Below are 21,909 nucleotides of genomic sequence, written 5' to 3' on the forward strand. Positions count from 1 at the left end.
TAGTGATAGGGTTGTGTCCCATCTTTTTGTGAATTAGTGTGTTTCCATCTCCTACATAAATATACGGAGCCATTTTCAAGTAAAAATTCACCCCTAACCAACCTGTTCCAAGAACTAGTTTTCATAGCGTATCTAGTTGGAGGAATTACAGTAGTTATCAGGAGAGGTAGCAAAACCTTCTTCCAGCTCACCAGATTTTCCAACAGCCTGAAAAAACATTCGCCAGGGCTTTCTAGCCAGAATCTCAGAACATCTGTGTGTTTTTAGTTTTCCTCTAAAACGTTAAGATTTGAAGAGCTGGAAACGTTTGGTACCCCATCCCACTATCGGTCAGCTCTGACGGCCTAGCTTCCTGATATCAAACCGAAACCTGTCATCCTCTAGCTCCTAACTTGTACCCACTGCACTTTCCCCTTTGCCATAAGACGAGCTTTGAGATCATGGAAGCCTGATTTTGGAGAGGTACTGAGTGCCTCATCCTGGGACACATTCAAGTAGACCCTGGACGACTGCCTCGATGGCAGGGTTGGATGAGAAGCTACCCTAAGTATTTAATGGCCTCTCCAGCCAGAACACTGAACTGCCAAGTGCTCTGACGGGCAGAATAATTCTGGGTTCCTTGCGGTGCTAAGAAAATGGGTGAGGGAGATTACTCTCCTTGGACAAGGTTTAATCTGCTAAGAAATTTTGCCTACGGGTAGCTCTGTTTGATTTTTTTTTAAGGCTGTTTCCATTTAAACTTTACAAAAGAAGAAGGAAAACAAATAATGATTGTGTGGGGTTGTTTTCCTTCTCCGTGTTTGCTCCCTTGGATTCTTCAGACAAAGTGGATATTTAGCAGGGAATGAGGAGGGAGAGGCTAGGTGATAGGACTTGGTTTGAAAAAGGCCAGCTGCTGAAGAAGGAAAATAAGGACAAGAATTATTTAAAAGTCTGGTTGCCCAAATGTGACTTTTCTTACAGTTTTGGTGATGGGAGGAGAAAATCCAAGTGGATTTCTCTGACTCGCAGGGACCAAATACTCAGTTTTTCTGCTACTCTTATTTACCATACACCTTCTGCCCCATCCACCCCACCACTGCTGTTTGCTTTTCTTATAACAGTAAACAGAATGCAAACAACCCCCTGCTCCTGAAGCCCCAAACTGACTTTTAAAAGTTGGGCCGTGAAGGCTATGGCCACCAGCAAAGTCTAGAATGGCTGATTAAATCAGGCAATGGGGCTTGTGAAGTCTAGAGCAGGGCTTGGCAAGCTGCGGCCCACCAGCTGTTCTTACAAATAAAGTTTTATTGGAACACACCATGCTCGTTTGGGTATCGCCTTGGCTGCTTTCTACCACCATTGCAGAGTTGACTAGTTGCCAGAGACCATATGGCCTGCAAAGTCTAAAACATTTACTATCTGGCCCTTGACAAAAAAAATTTGCCAACTCCTGGCTGAGAGCAGTGGTTCTCAGCCCTGGCTCAGTGTCAGGATCACCTGGGGAGCTTTAAAAATGCAGATGCCTGGGCCCCGCCCCCAGGGATTCAGATTCAATTAGTCTGGAATGGAGCCCAGGCATCTCTGATTTTTTTTAAAGATTCCCCAGGTGACTGTGAGGGTTGAGCATCACGGGTCTAGTCTCAGTGGGTTTTGTAGGATTACCGAACTGGAATTTGCCATTCTACAGGGTTCTACTCAGTGGCAATGATCTGCCCTTGACCTCAGTGTGAGTGCAGTCCTTAAGGTCTGAACCATTATGGCTGTGACATAAGGGAGACCTTGCAATGACAAAATGCCTCCAGTGACCCTGGGAACTAAAGGTCCCTGAAGAAGGTTGAAGGTGACCCACATTACCTTGAGGTGTGTGTGTGTGTACACTCTGGCATGCACACACACGTGGGCATGCACAAGTGTGTGCATTTGGATGGTCTGTGTATATAGATAACCTTTGTCTGTTTTCAAACATATGCATTTCAAAAAGGAACCCATGGTGTGTGAAGCATTTGTATTTGTCACATTGGCAGCCTCTGGGCTCTCAGGCTAATAATTAACAGGAAATTTGGAGACACTTCCAGCTTCAGGAGAATTTGACACCTCTTGCCTTTCCCCATCATAGTTTCCAATGTTACCTCTCCTGCTCAGGGCGGGAATTTCTATTCACACTGGTGTCACTTTTCGTTGGTAGTTTAAAGTTGTAAATGGGAATTTCAGGGTTTGTTCTGTCCCTGGCATTTAAAGCAAATATTAACCACCTTGAGCTACGCTGTGTTGGTCTCCCACGTGGCTCCCAGGGCCTTCTGCCCCTCCCAGCAGCTGTCCCCTCCCGCCTGCTCTCCAGGACACAGTGCTGTGTCTACTGCTTAGAATGGCCAACTCATCCCAGTGTGTCTGGGACTTTCCCAGTTTTAGCACTGGAGGTCCTGTGTCCCGGGATCCCCCTCGATCCAGGGCAAACCAGGGCAGTTGGTCACCCTAATTCTAGAGAATCTCGCAGCTGATTGGCCTTTGCATGTACATAAAAACATTGGTATTTGAAGGGTGAGTGTGGGGCTTTATTAAAAATGCAAATCAAGGTCATGTGTATGCAGCTGAGCATTTTAATCTCCTTTTTAAAAAAGAGCTGAACCCAAGAAGTCAAGCTAGTTCTTATTAGGCCTGTTTAAGCTCTGTTCGGGGACAAAACACCAGGTCAGCCTGTATTCTGCCGAGCTCAGCTGGGTGTGAAACCGATTCTTTGTGAAGGTTCTTCAATAAGATGTTTGCTTTGAAGGGTTCCACCAGCCCAGCAAGGTGCCGTGGAGAGGGTATTGGCTCACCAGGCTAGACTCTTCCCTCGGCTGTGCAGCCAAGCACCGGAGTAGGTCACTTCCCCTCTCTGAGACTCAGTTTCCCCATCTGCACCAGAAGCACCATCGCTCACCTGTTGAGGTTGCCGTGAGGATTCAGTGGCGGAGTATTTCTCCCTGTGCCTGGAAGAGGCTGCAGAAATGTTGACTTTTCCCTTCTCCCCTTCCTCTCTGGCACAGGGGAGGCTGGTTCTCACTTAAGGCAGGTATAAGCCTGGTTGGCCAGCTGCTATAATAACAATCCCCAAAGGACTCTGGCTTAACTCAGTGAAGGTGTATTTCTCACTCACTCAACAGTCCCACAGTGGTATTCCTCATGGGGTGGCACTACTGGGTGATCCCTGTCCCAGTGGGGATTTGGGAGTCCAGACTCCTTCCCTGCTATGGCTCGGTCCTCCTCTACATCCTTGGCACAAGGCATGAAGCATTGGCCTGGCCTTGTCTGAAAGTGGCATGCTTGCACCTACCCGCGTACCATTGGCTGGAACGCAGCCATGAGGTCCCCACCACCTGCAAGGGAGGCTGGGAAATGTAGTTTGGCTATGTGCCCATGAGAAAAAGGAAACAGGGTTTGGCAAACACATGGGAGTCTCTGTCACAGGAAGTGCGGCTGCCTAATTCAGTGGCTGTGAGGACCCAGTGGAGACACCCCCCCATGAATGAACATCTCTCTCTATTTCCAAAGCAGGATTCTACAAGAAAGTTGTGATCAGTTTTACCCAGAAAAGGGGTCTGGCTTCAGATGAGCTTGGTTGAGACCAAGTGAAACACGTCTTTATTGCAGGACTTATCAGAGCCTTAAAAATACTGATCATATATATCCATGAGAGGAAACAGAGGATGCACTATTTCCCAGCTTTACTGGGTTCCTCTTTTGAAAGGCCTCTTAGAACTAGTCCTCTGCAGAATGTGGTTTGGAAAACACTGTTTTAGAAGTTACTCAAGTTAGTATTCAGAAGCCAGGATACTTTCCCGAAAATGCTGGTATTAGAAAAAAGAAAATCATCAAAATCTGTGGTCCACAAGGGAGAGTTCAGTCCCCCAGGAATCACGGTCTCCATAGTATGGGAAGAGAATATGTTTCTATCTTGCTTCCCTTCCTTCCTTCTTTCCCTCCTCCCCTCCCTCTCTCCATCCTTCCTTGTGGGACCTGGCAAAGGAAGCCCATGAGGACGGGGTCCACATTCTTATTTTCCATGGTTGAGTGTAAGCATCAACCCATTTGCTTCCTGGATGGCTGTGTGAATGATCTGTCTGACACCATTTAAAATCTCCGTCTCCGTTTCAACTGGATGTGTCCGGGCAGTCTGCCTGACTTGGTCATGTCACCTGGTCTGCCCATCTGGGTGGATGTTAAAAATCCCTTTTCCCAACCTTGGTTTTTATGGCTGGCTGGCGTCATCTGTCATAAATCAAGGTGGACCAAGGTTGAGCACTGAGGTTAGACAGGATCACTCACAGGAAAAACTAGAGTGGGTTTATTTCTTTATGTTAGTCACAGGCACCCGCCCTATATATATATACATATAGCTTAAAACTTAATTTGGTGTGTAATTGGGACTAGCTCTTTGGAGCCCTGGGTTATGTGTTTTGGAGCAGCTAAGAAGCAGGGGCATGGTGGGGCAGGACATGGTATGTTAATTGGTGGCCTCTGGGACCTGTGAGATAATTGGATTTAAGTCCCCAGTTCGAATGAGCTTGGCAGTTTTATTGGAGTCCCCCGGGTGCATATTGGGGAGACCACCGGTTCGCACCGGCTGGAGCCTGGACTCACTCTTGGTCCTGAGGCCCATCGGCACATCCCCAGCCCCACAAGGGACAAAGGAGAAAAGGCAGCAGAGGAACTAGAAGGGGGGTGAGAGGGCCCTGCCAGCTCTGCCTGCCACTTCCCTGCACACCGATTGGTAAGAGTTGCATGCTCCTTGGCCTGTGGTCCCAAGGAGGGTTTTGCATTTTATTACCAAAGTCTCAATAAAAGGGACTTGGGTCAGAGCAAACACTGGGGGAGGAAAAACAAAGGAAATTAAATGCAAAATCACCGCTGGTGCAAACCACTTGGAGGCCTCGGCTTTTAATACCACCAGAGCCGATGGCGGGAAGTAGCCCCCAGGAGTCGGAACCGAAGGCTGCTTGCCTGGTACTCCTGAAGTCTGGCTCCCCTCCTGCTGAAAAAGAAATTGCCGTTTAATTTGTTTCTGAGTTTTATTTCTCAAATGAACCAGCATGGGGCCATGTAATGAGGTTGTGTTTCTGGGAGGTGTTGAAAGATGGGGAAAGGAGTGAAACCATGAGGTGGGGGACCCGGCCTCTTCGGGGGGCGGCCTCAGGCTCCTGGGGGTCCAGCAGTGCCAAAGGCTGGGCGGGGGCCAGGCATGCAGGGGCTCGCCCCGAGGGCTAGCTTCTTTGTGTGCTGTCCGTGGGGCGGCGGGTGCCCTTGAGCCTGGGTTAAAGATCCCCAGATGATGGAAAGAGCTGGCACAGCTGAAGGGAGCCAAGGGGGACACTTAGAGTGAGTGGGGGTCTGAGCCATGGAAGCAAGAAGGATAGTGGCTTTCCCAGCCAGTGGAGGAAGTCAGCTCAGACCCAGAATGGGAAAGTGTATGTGAGTGTCTCAGGACGTCGCTCATATAAGGTGGGGCAAGAGGTTTCTGGACCAGGATGCTATCGGAGGAACCCCTTGAGACTGTCACCGTCGGGGGCTGTGGCTTCCCCTGGAGCTGAGATGGCCCTCTGTACAGACCCGGGCTTCTGGCGAACAAGGCCTGGGGCGCAGCAGCCAATGCGTGCCAGGGTCCTGCCCTCACACAAAACAGGAGTAAAACTTGAAAAGTACGGGGCCTCCTGCCACCCTGCCTCCTGGATAGAGAGGGGTGAGTGGGGGACTTCAGTGACCTTTCCACTGGGGACGGGGAGGGCCCACCAAGCTGTCACCAGGGTAGCCGCGCCCCATCCTACAGAAAGCTGTCTGTAGGGCCCACGTATGGGTCCCTGGAATGCTATGAATTGTGAGAAGAAACAAGTCTGTTTACTGAGGTCCTCTGTGTGTCCGACACACACACACACACACACACACGCACAGGCATCATCGTCTCATTTGGTAGGGGAAGGCGTTGTCTCTATTACACAGAAAAGAAACTCAACTTCAGAAAAGTTCAGCAGCTTGTCAGAGGTTAGCGATAACAGCTACAGCTGCGTTTGTTCAGCACATGCGCTGTGCCCGGCTCTGGGCGAGGGCTTTGAGCTCCTGGAGGTGCGGCCACAGCTGGCCCCAGCCGCCTCCCTCCCGCCCGGGCAGTGCCCCTGCAGCTGGAAACAGGTGCCCCCAGCTGCCGCATCTGGATGGACGTCGAAGGTTAAGCCTCCCCTGCGGGATTCTGCTCTGCCGTCCTCCTAGGCGAGCTCTGATTCATCTCTCGGGAGTATCAGAGCAACTGCGTGAATTTAGTGACTTAAAGCATTATCAGGAAGAGCATTTTTGACAAAGCAGGAAAGGAATTTCTGTTGCCGGTGCCAATGAGCAATACTGTAGCCAACCCGGGAGCCCTATCCGCGTCTCCATCTCAGGGTGTGGGGTGGCACTGCGGGCCTGGCTCCAGAACGCTGGCCCTTTCTCCTCCGCCAGGTGACGTCCCATTGCCATCTCTACTCTGCCCAAAGATGACCAAGGAACTGTGCCACTTGTCTCTTCCCAGGAAGACCCAGGTTCTTCAGCTGTGTACTATCATAACCCCCGAGCTGGTTCATTTCAGATTCCCAGGCCCCAGCCCCAGAGAGTGTGACCCAGTAAGTCTTGGCTGGGGTCGAGGAATTAGCATTTTAACTGTCACCCCAGAAGCCCAGAAGCTCTTGATATTAGGGATCCGTGGGCAATGCTCTGACGAATACTGAGTCTTTAGGTGATCACGTTGCAGTTGTGTACATGAGCGCCCACGTGCATTAACTCTGAGCCTGTGTGTGTGTGTGTGTGTGTGTGTGTGTGTGTGTGTAGTTCTAGGAGGATGGTCATTAAAATGGCAATACTGGTGATCTCTGGGTGTAATGATTTCAAGAGATTTGAGATATATTTCTCTATGCTTTTCTTTCTTCCTTTCTTCCTTTCTTCCTTCCTTCCTTTCTTTCTTTCCCCCCCTCCAGGCAGCTTGCGGGATCTTAGTTTCCCAGCCAATGATCAAACCTGGGTCTACAGCAGTGAAAGTGCCAAGTCCTAACCACTGGACTGCCAGGGAATTCCCTCTCTATGCTTTTCTATATTTTAATTTTTTATGATGAGCATATTATTTTCATCAACAGATAAAGCCATCAAGGCTTTCCCAGGGGTGGGGAAGAGCAGACTGTTATAGAGGAAATATGATATAGGAAGTAGGTTTGAGGGAAATGTGGACCTACGGAAAGACAGCCACAAAGGTAAATGAGTCTATTTTAACTCCCAGAGCTAGTATCCCTTTTTCTGTGGCTTCCAACCCCCTGAGCCTGCCATTGAGAAGGAAGGAATGTCACACCTCCTGTTTTCAAATTGCCTGTTCTAGGCAAAGCCAGCGCCAAAGTCATGCCTTGGAATTTGGGATGGTGGAGTTGAGCCAGAAGGCTGGGCCGCCCCTTCTGTGCGAGCCCTTGGAGTCCCGGGCCTGGCAGCCCCTCCTTCTCCACCCCCCCGGTGCTCGAGCACCCTGGCCGGCCAGGCAGAGCTGGGATGGCGATTTTACAGCGCTGTTATTACTCCGTGTTGCCCAGTAAACCCACACCAGGCCCCACAAGCACTCTGCAAGAAGGCCAGACCCTTCCTGAGAAATGGTTTCCTACACCTTTACAACGTGATAGGTGCCGTGGACAAAAGGGGCTGTTGGGTTTATGGAAACTATATAAAGTTTATAGTCTTGGCAGGGCCAGAAGTAGAAAAGGCCTGCGGGATGGGGGTGGGTGTTTGGAAATGCAGAAGGCCCGGAAAGGGCGGCTGACCTTTGTGTGGAGACGCCAGATAAAATACCCCAAGGACACGCGGTGTGCCATGGGGCTGGGGGAAAGGTGGCCCTTCTGGAACAGCTGTTGGGAATGCTGTTCTGGCAGATCCCTTTCGATCTTCACAGCATTCCTGGGAGGGAGGCACCGTTTTCCCCATCCTGCAGAGGGGAGACTGAGACAAAGGTATTTTGAAAGTTCTGACCTTGACCAAGGTCAGCTAATGGTCTAAAGGTGTGTGGCCCTTAGGTGGGCCTTCTGGGGCAGGCTAAATTCTCGCATTCTCTCTCCTGTGTATTGAGCGGCGTGTCCTAGTTTCAGGAACAGAAAGTATGGTCTCCGTACCCTATTTCTGTTTGGGACTCATCTGCTATTTGTGACTTAGTCTCACAGTCCCCTGGTGTCTTCAGTCATCACCTTGCCCTCCTATGGCTCCACTGTGCTCTTGAAGCTGATTTGTGCCCGGATTCACCCACTGGCCTTGGCTGGAATGGAAGTGAAGCCACCCAGAGGTTGGCTGTGGATCAGGGCAGGGCTAAAATGCTGTCTTTGCCTTTCAGGATCCCTCCGTGTCCCAATTCTATGGGGGGATCATCTTAGGGCCCCCAGAGGAGTCCCCCGTGGAGTCTGAAATCACCTCCTCCCATCCCATCAGCTCTTGCAATTTCTAATTCATTTCTCCTTGTTTATGTGCCTTGCGGCATCCGTGTTTTCTCTCTCCTATTTGGCTGTGAATTCTTGGAGTGCAAGATTCCATGAATGCTTAATTCTTCATCTCTGATTTTGCCCACAGGGTTGGGCATAGTTCCCAGCAAGTAGTAATCATTGAGTAAGTATCAGCTGGAAGGCTGGCTGAATGGATGAATGGATGGATGGATGGATGGATGGATGGATGGATGGATGGATGGATGGACTAATGGGTGGGTGGATGGATAGATGGATGGATGGATGGATGGATGGATGGATGGATGGATGGATGGATGGACTAATGGGTGGGTGGATGGGTGAGTGGATGGACAGATAGGTGGCTCAGTGGGCAGATAGATGAGGCATATGTAGACTAACAGACACCCACTTCCTCATTTACACCCACTTCCTCATTTGCACCCTTTCGCACAGTTAAACTAACAGCCTACGCCTGGTTCTCTTAGGCTTTCACTGAATGCACTTCTGTTTCAGGAGACAGACTTTGCTCTCTCTGAAGCCATATGGAGAAACCAGCCTGAGTGTTTGAATGTGTGTGTAAATACTTTACAATCCCCATAAACTTGTTTAAAGACAGGTGGGGGTGAAGGTATAAACTGGGGCAGCCTTTTGGGAGGGCAGTCTGGAAGTAGCTATTAAATTTTCAAATGTGCCCACTACTAAGACCCAGCAGTTCCGCTTTTAGTCGTCAGGCGTAAGAACTATAGTCACACGTTTGTGCACAGAGACTCACATGCCAGGTTGCCTGTGCCAGAGTGCTGGCTACTGCACCGCTCCACACAGTAAAAAACCAGAAACAGCCCATGTCCATCAACAGCGGGACAGACACTAAACTATGGGAAGACCCACACTACGGAAAAAGCTGCAGAGGCAGAAAGGTCTCTCCCATCTTCTGGGAAGTTCTGGAACTCTGTAACTCATGGCCCTCAGCACATGCCCCCCTCCTGGCCCCGTTTCCATCAGCTTCTTTTCCTTTCTCCCTCCTCCCGCCTCCCACGAAACACAGTTCACTAGAATGAGCTCTTTCATCCTTATGCCTACTAGCCAGTGACCTTCCCTGACAGAAAAAGAGGAAAATGAGAGAGAAGCAGTTATATGCATAATTACTGTCTGCTGGCTCTTCAATTAAAAAGATTGAAAGGCACAATATTAAAATTTGATGTATGGGCACCACTATCTACCTAATAATGAGGCTGCGAGAAAAAAAGAACCACAGTCGCTAGAGAAAACCGTAGCCTTTTTTTCTCCGCCAGGAGATAAATTGCCTCTCATTTCCTTATTGCTAAAGAAATATGAAATGGTTTTAAGCATATGTGATATGTTCTTCCAATATGTTGAAATCCAGAACTTAGTAATTTAGGAGTCCTCTGGCTCCGACATTTCCAGGAAGCTTCCTGAGAGGCGTAGCGTCTTGAGCTACAGGGGCTGCTACCATGGTCCCCGGGGCGCCCAGACCCAGGCACTGGCACCACCGCCTATCACGGAAACTCCCTCCGGGTCCCCGGGCGCCAAGCCAGCGGATGCCACAGAGCCCAGGAGCGAATGGGGAAAGCACAGACTCTAGTTCCAAGTCCTAATTCTGTGGCTTATTAGCTCTTTCATCCTCAGTTTCCTCATAGGAACAATACGCTTACTAATTGCGTGACGCTGGGCAAGTGCCCCAGTTTTCCCATCTTGAAGCTCCCTCCCTGCGAGGGTTGAAGGAAGGATTCAATCAGTGAATGCATGTAAAGTGCTTAGATGGGTAACTGCCGCATAGCTGGTGTTCGGTAAATGTTTTTTAAATCATTATCATTACTACTGCAGATGCCTTTGTCGTAATTTTTGGAAGAGATGGAATTCAAACCCAAGCCTTCCGTTTCCAGGGTGCTGGCTGATGAGGGGCAGACAGACAGATGCTCAGCTCTGTCCCTCTCCAACTGATGTCCGGGGCATGTCAGGGTACCTCTCTGAGCCCCATTTTGTTCATCTATAGAATACTAGTTTCTACTTCGCAGATGGTATTGTCAGGATTAAAGATTATTGGAAACGAAGTGTCCAGGACACAATTTGTGCTGGGTAGATAGATGGCAATAACTCTTGAAAAGGAAAGACCTTTCCTCCTAAGAAACCTGTTTGGGAAATTCTGTCCTGTGGGAGAAGGGGTCTGTGTCTGGTTGCCGTCCTCCCTGCTCACTGGGGCTCTGCAGAGCTCTCCCCTCCTGGGGGGCACAAAGTATTCCCTGGCTCTAAAAATAATTGCTACAAAGGAAAAAAAAAATGAGCAGCTATTGTGCCAGGAACCCTGTTGAGCTTGACCTGCAGGATCGCAGGTGAGTCTTACGGCAGCCTGGAAGTGGGCTGTCCACCCATGTACCTTCATGGGGAAGATCAGATATGGGGATAGGCGACTGGCCCAAGGACACAAAGCTGGGAGGTGACCAGGCTAAGAGTCCAAGCCAGGACTGTCAAATTCTTTCCACCACACATTCCCGAGCCCCCTCCCGATTCCTAATCACTAACCTCCCCTCCTTTCCTCCATCCCAGCGCCTCTGACTACCGCCAGGCAGGTGTGTGGCACCATCACCTCGTGCTTTAAATTTGTATCTTCCCACCAGTGCTCCTTATGCTGGAGAGTCAAATGCCCAAATGCTCACGTTAGCTTGTGCGTAAGATTTTGTTCTGTGTGTCTGAATTCATGGGTCTTTAATCTATTTAAGATGCTCAGGGTTGGGCTGGAGAAAATGGATTCAAGGTGCTCCCCTACCCCTTGCCAGCCTCCTTCTGGGAAGGTCTCCATCCCTGCATGGGACCTCCGGGGCTCCCCATCCTACAGAGATTCCATAGATTCTCCCCTTGGGAAGAGGAGGGTGGGATTTTGCATGTATTTCTTTGCACCCAGCTAATGGCACTTCTTTGTTTTCAGTTGAGAGGGAGAACGTGCAGAAGCGGACTTTTACTCGATGGATAAACCTCCATCTGGAGAAGGTAAGCAGGGCGCTCGGCTTGTCGTTAAGTGGGGGCTTCCTCCATAACTGAGAGCAGAGTTCAGCAGAGCGGGGGTGAGGCTGCTCTGTGTTTTTGTTGTGTTGTTGTTTTTCATTCATTCATTTAAACATCCGTTGAGGGCATTCTCATTGCCAAGCGTCAAGCTCAGTGCTGGGAACGTGAAGGTAAGTAAGAAATGGGGTTCTGACCTCCTGGGGTTATCAGTCTAGCTGGGGAAGGAGAGGGTCCATCTTTAAATAGGAATCGCTGAGCACAAGTTAGGAAACATTCACTGTTGCACAACCCAAACATGGGGCTGGGGGGATCTCGACCTCTAGTCTGGGGTGGTCGGGGAGGCTCTCGTGCAGACCCATTTATAGGTATTTGGGTTGATTCAAGCAAAAACTCCTCACACTTTTTAACCAAGCCAGATTCCCTGTTTCATCACGTAATGCTGCTATTGGTCAACAATATTATCTGCTTGTTTGGGTGCATCGAGCACACATCCCCTTTAATCCTCAAGACAACCCTCCTTACCCCGCACCCCATCCTGTTACGAATGAGGAAACAGAAGCCTGGAGACATTGAATCGCTTCTCTGCAATCCCACGACCGAGAAGAAAGCTCTGCCTGTGGCTTCTCCTGCATATTCCACGTCATGACCCCTCTTCTCCCCTTTTTCTTTTTTTGCTAACATACTCTGGCCAGGCAACATTGAACCGCATTTTGTCTGCCGGCTTCTCAGGCACACAAACCCTAAAAACAAAAGCAGCTGAACCGGACACAAGGATGAACAGCAGAGAAGGGGCGGGATGTGAAATGGATAAATAAACAGCTCGGAGGAGGAGAAATCTGAACCCTTCTCACCACTAGGTTAGCCCCCCGACAGAGAACATTCTAAATTGCCCGGGGCTGGGGGAGGAGAGATGATTTTTCTTATTATAAGAAAGCTGGTTTATCAGGATTCATTTTACTCACTTCACGTCTTCTTAAATTCCACTATCTGGTTCTCCAAATAGACCCAGCCAGTAGTCTCATGTCTTTCAAAGCTGGTGGTATTCAAGTATCCTACTTCCGTGAGTTTAGTACCTATATTTTCTTCTCTCCTCTCCTCTTAAAAGGCACAAGAGTAATATTAACTGCCCTTAGAGTTAACCCCAAAGAAAGGTTCTTGGAGGAAATCACTGAAATGATTAGAAAGCAGAGAAAATAAATGTGGTTTTTTAGGAAGTGGAGCACTTGACCGAAATTTTAATTCACGTAGCGTAAACTTTAGGCCTATAATATTTCCCGAGCAGACGCTTGACCACCCACACTTCTGTTCCCCACCTGTAGAACGGGTTACACTCAACCCAGGAGGCTTCTGAAATCTTCAGGGCAAAGTCTCTCTATATCATGGATGAAGCGTTATAAATCACTTGCCAGTTGTTTTGACTATTGGTGCATTTTCGGCAGTGCTCACACAGTGAAGTGTTATTTTTGGAAAAAAAGGAAAACCGTTCCCAAAATCTGAGTTCACTGAACTCCTAAATTAATGCCTGATGTGTATCAGGGTAGCTGGAAATTCCTCCTGGTGGACGGAGTTTAGCCATAGCGTATTTCTTTCTTTTAATTAAAAAATAAATACAGAAAAGTACAGAGGGTAATAGAGCAAATACCCTCGCACTCACTCACCACCTCCCCCAAACGAACCTCTGTTAGCATTGATCGCATCCAGAATTTTCTCCGTGGCCATGCTTCTGCTTCCTTTTTTGGGGCAGGTGGGTAGCACCCACTCTACAGATAAATCAGATAGCACCTAAAACTGATTCGTAATAAACAGGGCAAAATTCACAGCCGTGTTTCCAACCTTGAGACTTTCAAGAAAAACTTTTCATGTAAAGGAAACCCAGGAACTCCTTGGGGAAGTGGGCTTAACTGCAATTTGAAGGCTGTCAGAAATATTTACGGGGTCTCTGGCTTCTGGAAAAATTCCTTAATTTACCCAAGGAGTTAGATCATGAAGAAACCCCTGGCGGTGCTGTTTACTCGGCCATACCAATCTCATGAAGCCCATGGAACGTCTGGGGCCCTGAGGAGTGTTTTCACTGGAGTGGGTTCAATTTCTGCTCCTGCCATCTTGCAGATGGAGGCTGGCCAAGGCCCCGCTTGCTGCTGCTGGGCTGAGGCTCTTACAGACACTGTCAATGGAAATTATTCTCCAGGTTCAGCTCAAAAGCAAGGTTTGGCCACGGTCGGGGCTGCTAGCTGGAAATTTTGTGAGTTCATCTATCAGGGGCTGTTTTGTTCAGGTCTTGCGTTTCTGCCCCACGTTAACAGGAATAACATTTCCATAAGAGTCTTGGTAACCTGATACCGTCATACTCCGTGTGGAATGTTCCTGCAGAGCAGCGGGGAGTTTGCAAAGAAAATAATTTGCCTTTGGGTTCAAAGTTGCTGTTGCCCTTGAAGCAAAGCCCTTTTCTGTGCACCTGTGGGTGGAATTGCCCGGTATTTTGACTAACTGGGAGTCAGGGGGCTCGTATAAGAGGTAAGGAAATGCCACCTTCCCGAATAAAAAAAGAAAACATGCGCCCTCCTAGGCTTTCATGGGGAGGAGGCCTTCCCGGAGAGGAGGGCTTCCCGGAGGGAAGGGTGCCTGGGCCACAGCTCCAAGATTTCCCTGGCTCTCTGACTGGTGACAGCCGCCATTCCTGTCCCCCAATTAATCCGGTCTCCTGTGGGAACACCCCCCTTCGTTGTCCCCAAGAGCAGTAAGTGTTCTAATGCTTCCAAATGCCCCAATACCAGAAAGTAAATAGAGTTTATGCTGGGGGGTTAATTAAAAATGCAGGTTCCTGGACCCTGTCCCCCAAGATTCAATAAATCCTAACCATCCTGCATTAAAGGAGTTTTTATCAAGCTTGTTTTAGTCAACAGAAATCTTTCTTTAAGCAAAGTCTTCCTGGAACCCTAAGTAAAGGCCAATAAGAGCTATCGAAGGGAGTGCCGCGAATCAGCTTCGTCTGGGACCCCCCTGCCCCCATAGGCCTCCCTGAAGTGCTCTGCTGAAGCTCTGTTCTGGGAAGCACAGTCTGGAAATCCCTGTGCTGGGACATATGCCCAACAAGTTCCAGCCGGCCCCACGGACCCCAGGCCACACCCAGCCAAACTCTTGGTGGACACAACACAGGTCCCTCAGACCTCCCCAGGTCAGAGAGGAAAGCAGGGGGCTTCTGACGTTTTCCACCCAGATCCTCCTCCACAGATCCCCAGCGCACTCACTGCCCACGGGCCACCTCCAGGGAGAGGGGATTGCTACCTCCTTGGATGGGCCCTGCTGCCTGTAGGCACATCTGGATGTCCCGAAGTTTTTTCTCCAGTGAAACCTGCAGTTCTGAAATTGTTTTGTGGCTTACACAGATCACTAATCAGCTACTTTCTTTCCCCCTCTTCCACAGTGCAACCCGCCTCTAGAAGTTAAAGATTTATTCGTTGATATACAAGATGGCAAAATCCTAATGGCTTTGTTAGAAGTCCTGTCTGGGCGAAATCTGGTACGTATGCTCCAGAAGGGTTAGGAAGAAGTTAAAATGCAAAGGAAAACATTGCCAAAGGGTTCTTTTCCGTACAGATCTATGTGTATGTACATATACCTGGCCATCCATAAATCCTATGACGGGAAACCTGGGAGGGTGACATTCCTTTCTCGGTGACTAAGACTGATATAATCATGTGTAACTAAGCAAATATACTTTCGCAAGTAAATAAATAAATGCCCCATGTTTTCTGTGAGTCCAAAGATAAGGATCATGACTGAATCATGACAGTTTAGCTGGCCAGCCATGAAATTACCTACAATGAGAGCTAAGAGTCAGGAAGATGGAGAAGAAAGGCATCTTATCAGCCAAAATCTATAATCCACCCTGAGGCTAAAACTAGATACACAGAATTCTAGAACCTTCTTGTGAGTATGACCAAAATTGAATTGAACCAGCTGATCTTGGGGTTCCTTCCACTTTGGATCTTCACCAGCTCCATGTTGCCTGTATCTGCTGTATATAGGTCGGTCCTCTCTCCCCAATTCACAGAGCAGGGTTTAACAGCTTCTACACTGTTGGCATTTTGGCTGGGGTAGTTCTTTGTCATGGGGGCACTGACCTGGGCATTGCAGGATGTGTAACAGCAAGCATCCTTGGGTCTCTATCCACTGGATGCCAGTAGTACCCCCAGGTGTGACAACCAAAAATGTCCCCAGGCACTGCCAGAGGTTCCTTGAGGGGTCACAGTGATCTGGTCAGAATACCAGTGGTGTCAATTTTGAGAAACCGGCTCTAGAGTCCAGTGTTTGATTTGGCCCAAGAGACCCAGCGTGGCTGATACAAAAGTGCCGCAATGGGGTATAGCTCAGCTCATGTGGACCTCTCTGGATTTGTTCTTTTTTTTTTTTTTTAATAAATTTATTTATTTTATTTTTGGCTGCGCTGGGTCTTCGTTGCTGCGTGGTGCGTGGGTTTCTCGTTGCGGTGGCTTCTCTTGTTGCAGAGCATGGGCTCAGTTGCTCCGCGACATGTGGCATCTTCCCGGACAAGGACCTGAACCGTGTCCCCCTGCATTAGCAGGCAGATTCTTAACCACTGCGCCACCAGGGAAGCCCATCTGGATTTGTTCTTAACTGTAGCTTTAAAGTCAAGAGCCCCTACTTCTGTTCTCAGATCTAATGTGGCTGGAGTCCTATCACACCCCTTCCTTGCCTTTGCTTTCCCAATAGCCTCCCCACTCCGCCACAAGGGGGCTGTGCAAAGTGATCTTATGAATTCTAATGAAGGGCAAAGCCACTGCAGTAAAAGGAGTACAGTAAGTCCCCTACATATGAATGAGTTCCGTTCCGAGAGCGTGTGTGTAAGTCCAATTTGTTCATAAGTCCCACAAAGTTAGCCTAGGTACCCATCTAACACAATCGGCTCTATACCACTGCTTTTAGGCTTGCTTCCAGACATCCTGGTCTTGAAATAAGGATACTGTACTACTGTACTCTATACAGTACTGTACAGTAAAGTACACAAAAGCACAACCACTTGTAGAGGATGCACGCACATGGCAATGTACGCCAGACACGTGAACTAACTTACGTGACTGGACATGCAAACGCACATTCGCGTCTTTGAAAGTTCACAACTTGAAGGATCGTATGCAGGGGACTTACTGTATTTGATTTCTTTGCACATCTCACAATGGGCTGGCAGCATAGTGTCTAATAGGCTTCCTGAAAAAGCGCGTTCTAGCCCCTCGTTCTATGTTCCCAGCAGCCCAGGCTCCCACTTTGTTGCCAGGGCACTGGTCAGGAGCTACCATGTCCTTGCGGGGCCTCTGTTGGGAGTCTTTGATCCTGGAGCCCAGCCAAGAACATCCAAGACCACACCCATTAGCTTGCCTGGCAGTTCACACCATGTGGAAGTGATACCCACTGGCTTGCCTTATAGTGTAAAGCACCCACCTGGAGGAGCGGGGATGGACTTCAGTTTCAGGATGAGTTTCCTCTGCCGGTGCTCCTAGTGGGTACGACTAGCATTGTCAGAGTTTTTGCTTCTGCAAACACCTCTCTCTCTCTCTCTCTGTCTCTGTCTCTGTCTCTGTCTCTCTATGTTTCTCTGTGTCTCTCTGTGTCTGTCTCTTTCTCTGTCTCTCTGTTCTCTGTCTGTCTGTGTTTCTGTCTCTGTCTCTCTGTCTGTCTCTCTCTCTCTCTGACCTGGGATAAATGTCCACAAAGCTCTTGGCCAGAAAACAGAAACATCTGCGGCCGCCAGGGAGGGCTTACCGGATGATTTAGCAGCTGTGGGTGACACCCCCGGCTGACGCTTTCTGCCCTGACGAAAAGCATCAGTGCAGTGAGAAGAACGTGTCACCGACAGTCTCTGGAGGAGGGAGGAATATCAAAAGCCAGGAGCTGGGTCAGAGAGAAAAATTTGATAAATCTGTCCCTTGTTTAACCCCTGGATTCCCCTCCTTCACCAACTCGAGTGAGTTTGGTCCCAGAAACCATAAATAAGGTGACCGTCGGGGGCCCCTGAGGCTACGGTTGTGTGTCCTGGGGCCCCGTGCCCGGGTTTGGATGTGGTCCGTGTGGGCTGTGCTATGAGCCCCAACCTTCTCTTGAGACTAATGTGAAAAAGGTAAAGAAAAAGACAAGCACATCCAACGGCACCGCTGGGGACTGAGTGCCTGTCTTGGCTTAACTGCTTGTTTTGTTCTGGTTTGTGTTACAGCTGCACGAGTACAAATCCTCATCCCATCGTATTTTTCGGTTGAACAACATAGCGAAAGCACTTAAGTTTCTGGAAGATAGCAATGTAAGTATTTGAAACACATCTTGTTAACACAGACTTCCCTGTGACAAAAAGGACATAATTTGAAGTTTAATGCTCGTCACAAGAGATGTGAGCAAAGGGGACCCTGCTGAGATGGTCGAATGAAACTAAGTTGAAATGTAACAGAACTCACGCAGCTAATCCATCAGCCGGAGATACAATCCCTGGCTCCCTGCCCGCCCCTCCATCTCCATCAGGCTCTCAGATGTTCAGAATTTAGTTGACATTTCTTTTTCATTTTGGGGGATAAGAGCACGTCAGGGTGTAAAACTTTTTCTTAGAACTCAGAATATGGGAGAAGCAAGGAGGAAAAGGGGGCTAAATGAGCCGGGGGAAAATTACATAATTCTGTCCCCTTTGATATAACTTTCTAGACTTAAATTAGCCTTTTCTGTGTTTTGAACTCTGCTTCATGTCCTTCCAAACTGGGAAGGAATGGCCCTAGAGGGATGAAATTTCCAAAGTTCCCCTTTCATTAAGTTTCACTAATTAGTGACCACGTGGGTCCCTGCATTGGGAGGGGGAGGGGCCGTGCAGTGGTGCTGGCACTTAGCAGCCCTGGGTTTCATCCCAGCCCTGACTCCCCCGTCTTCCAAGTCATTCTGTGACTCCTTGGCATCCTTTCAACACATTCCTTTTCTGCTTAAATCAGCCCAGATCAGATCCTGTTGTTTACCGTCAGGAACCCCAAACAAATTGCACTTTGTGATGATCTACTGTACATGCCGATGTGTCGGGCAAGCTGAGGGGTTTTTACTGCACTGCCCCCCTGCCCCCAGCACAGCCGCTGGAAGGAACTCTCAGTGTCACTCATTCAGATTCTAAGGCCTGGGCTGAGAAGCCTGGATCCCCACCCATGTCCTGGCTGCCAAGGGCAGAGTAAAGCACCTTTGGCTTTTGAAGAGGGAGGTGTACTCTGTCTCCCGTACTGTGGGGAAAGCCCCAGACCTGGGAGGGAGTTCAGGTGGTGACGGCCAAAAAGCACAGCTCTGGTCATCGCAGCATCATTCATAATAGCCAGAAGGCGGGAACAACCCACATGTCCGTCCGTGGACAAAGGGATGAACAAAACGTGGTCTGTCCATGCAATGGAATATTATTCTGCCATGAAAAAGAATGAAGTGCTGATACAAGCTACAGTGTGGACGAACCTTGAAAACGTTATTAAAGATGCCGGACAAAAAGGACCACTTCTTGGATGGATCTAGAGACTGTCATACAGAGTGAAGTAAGTCAGAAAGAGAAAAACAAATATCGTATATTAACGCATGTATGTGGAACCTAGAAAAATGGTACAGATGAGCCGGTTTGCAGGGCAGAAGTTGAGACACAGATGTAGAGAATGGACATGGACACCAAGGGGGGAAAACTGCGGTGGGGTGGGGATGGTGGTGTGCTGAATTGGACGATTGGGACTGACATGTATACACTGATGTGTATAAAATTGATGCCTAATAAGAACCTGCAGTATAAAAAAACAAACAAACAAACAAACAAACAAACAAAAAAAGACTACACATTCTGAAGCCACTCTACCTTGTTTTTTATTTCTGGTTTCTCTACCTTCTAGCTGTGTAAATCTGAACAAGTTAATTAACTTCTCTGTACATTAGTTTCACTCCTTAAGATGTAATAATAATAATAATAATACCCAAAAAAAAAAAAAAAAAAAAAGGACCACTTCTTCTGTGAATCGATTCCTATGAAACGGCCAGCAGGGAAATCTCTCGAGTCAAAAAAGAGATGGGTGGTTGCTCAGGGTTGAGAGGGGTTGGGGGATTAGACAAGTGACAGTTAAAGGGTATAGGATTTCTTTCTGAGGTGATGAAAATGCTCTAAAATTACGGTGATGCCAAAAAACCATGGAATTGTATATTTTAAATGGGTGAATTGGATGGGATGTGAATTGTATCTCTCAATAAAGCTGCTTTTAAAAAAGCACGTCCCGTTTCGTGAAAACGCTAGCCTCTCTGCAGAGTCAGTTTCGCCATCCGCCTCGGTGCTGACGGCACGTTCAGGGCACCGCTGCCACGGCTTCCACTCCTGGAAAATGATGTAGACTCCTTGAGCCTCCATTTCCACATCTTGTTACATAGAGGTGATAAGAGCCAAACCTACTTCAGACAGTTGTTGAGGGTGGAATGTGCCCGTCCAGGTGGGGTTTAGCCAAGTGCACGCACGGGGCGCAGGGCGTGGGCTGCGTTCGTTAGCTGTCGCTCTTGCTACCTCTCCCCAGCTCCATAGCTCCACCGTCTCCTCCTGGAAGGGAGCATTAGGCGTGGCCCTTCTGGGCAGTGTCCACCCCTGAATTCCGAAGCGCGTTGTTTTTATGATAACGTGGGGCCTTGGGACCACTGCCTGGGATACTCCCTGTTCTTCCTTCCAGCTTGTGAACCCCTAAGTAATTTCCTGCTCTGCCAGCTGCCACGTGTTGATGGCTCTGTACTGTAGGCAGAGCTCTCCCCCTGCATTTACAAAGTGTCTTCTGTGGGCCCCGGGCTGTGCTCAGCCTTGGGGACATAAAGCTGCATTAGGAGAGCATCTCCGCTTCCAGGAGCTTAGAGTCTCGCAGAAGAGGCCTCAGCGGACAGCAGGCTGCTCATCACTGCAGGGGCCCGGGGAGGAGCAGTGATCCTGCAGAAGCGAAAAAACAAACAGCCCGGGAGCCTGCTGGGGGGGGGGGCGTTGCAGGTAGGACTAGCCCATGCTCAGGGGTGGCAGGCCTGGCCTTCTGTAATCCGCCCCTAAATGTTTCCCCAACTGCAGTAGCTGCCTTATGGTGCAAAAGAACATTAGGGATACAAAAGAACATTAAAGCTCCCTTCTCCTTTATTTTCTATTTAAAAATCTGGAAATATGCCAAATGTGGTTGTGTTATGTCCGCTCTTTGCCCCGTTGGCTCCCGTGGCCGGCAGGTGAGACAGGTGAATGGCCCCGTGGGGAGGGGCGCACCGGTGAGTGAGGCAGGTGGAAACAGGCATTTCGGTCGCGGTCTCTATCCCATTGCCAGAATCCACAGAGCGCTCCTGGGCCCTTGTTGGCCCCTTCCTGTCCCACTGTCCCAGCTCGAGGCAGGACGGGCCACAGTGGCTCTCCTGAGCCAAAGGAGTGCCCAGAACTGGGCGATCAATGCCAAGCGGGTGCTGGAAGGGCAGCAGTCAGGTCCCATTTGCCCCAGGATTCAGGTGCTGTTAGTGTGGCCAGCCTCTGTCCCTCCTTCTCTCCCCCGAAACTATGAGGCTCAGAGTATAGTGTTCACTCCTGTGTCAGAGACCCGCTGCCCTGCAGGACCAGCTCTGTGACCTCCGGCAGGTCATTCAACCTCTCTGAGCCTCAGCTTCCTCATCTATGCAATGGGTATAGTGTGAGCATTCACTAAACTAACCCATGAAAACCACTGGGCAGAAGTCAGCACTCCCCAGGGAGGGCATTACCGTGATGACCATTATCACTGCCCCACGATGGATGTGCCAGCCAGAGGGGGAGAAGGAATATTCCCAGAAGCCAGTTGGTCCATTTATTGTCAGTGTGGTGAAAACCACCAAGTTAGCGGGAAGAGGAGGAGGAGGGCATTGTCCCTGAAGCTTCTGACTGATGTCTGGCTGCTAACATCGTCTGTTTGCCAGGGAGAGCCAAGCAGTGGCTGGGCACCCGAGGCAAGGTCTTCGGGAATATCCACAACCCCCGCCTTCCCTCAGCCAGGCTCCCCAGTCCCTGTGGCCAGCAGAGTGCTTTATTCTCCAAAGGTGGCAGCTGCTCCCTGCCCCCCCCTTCCCTCCCTGTCCCAAGAGGGTGCACCATCCTATTCCCCACATCCCTACAAGGCAGCTCTGTGATTTCTCACTTTGGGACACTTTCCATGAACCTCAGCTCAGAGGCCATGCTGGGCTTCCTCCAGGGGGTAGCGAAGGCCAGGATTGTCACCTTGACTAAGTGCGTTGATGTGACTCCCCCCGTGCTGGGATGTGATCAGTGAGCCACAAAAACGGAGGGAGCTGCCAGAGCAGAGGTCCAGGGTACAGGATCAGCCACAGACCGCAGGTGATTCATCCCACGGGACATGTGGTCATGATGTATATGGATGGACTGTTGGGCCTGAATTTGATT

At 49.3% G+C, this 21,909-nt stretch overlaps 1 protein-coding gene across 3 annotated transcripts in view; it reads left to right on the top strand.

Annotated features, from left to right (window-relative positions):
* CLMN (calmin) overlaps nucleotides 1–21,909 on the top strand; it is a 123,804-nt gene that overhangs the window by 67,546 nt on the left and 34,349 nt on the right. For all 3 annotated transcript variants that reach the window (XM_082448301.1, XM_082448300.1, XM_082448302.1), the window contains exons 2-4: nucleotides 11,395–11,456; nucleotides 14,896–14,991; nucleotides 17,701–17,784. In XM_082448301.1, coding sequence (XP_082304427.1) covers nucleotides 11,395–11,456; nucleotides 14,896–14,991; nucleotides 17,701–17,784 — 242 coding nt within the window. The remainder of the gene's footprint in view (nucleotides 1–11,394; nucleotides 11,457–14,895; nucleotides 14,992–17,700; nucleotides 17,785–21,909) is intronic.

Source organism: Balaenoptera physalus (genome assembly GCF_965194825.1).
Source record: "Balaenoptera physalus genome assembly, chromosome: 2".
Lineage (NCBI taxonomy): Eukaryota > Metazoa > Chordata > Mammalia > Artiodactyla > Balaenopteridae > Balaenoptera > Balaenoptera physalus.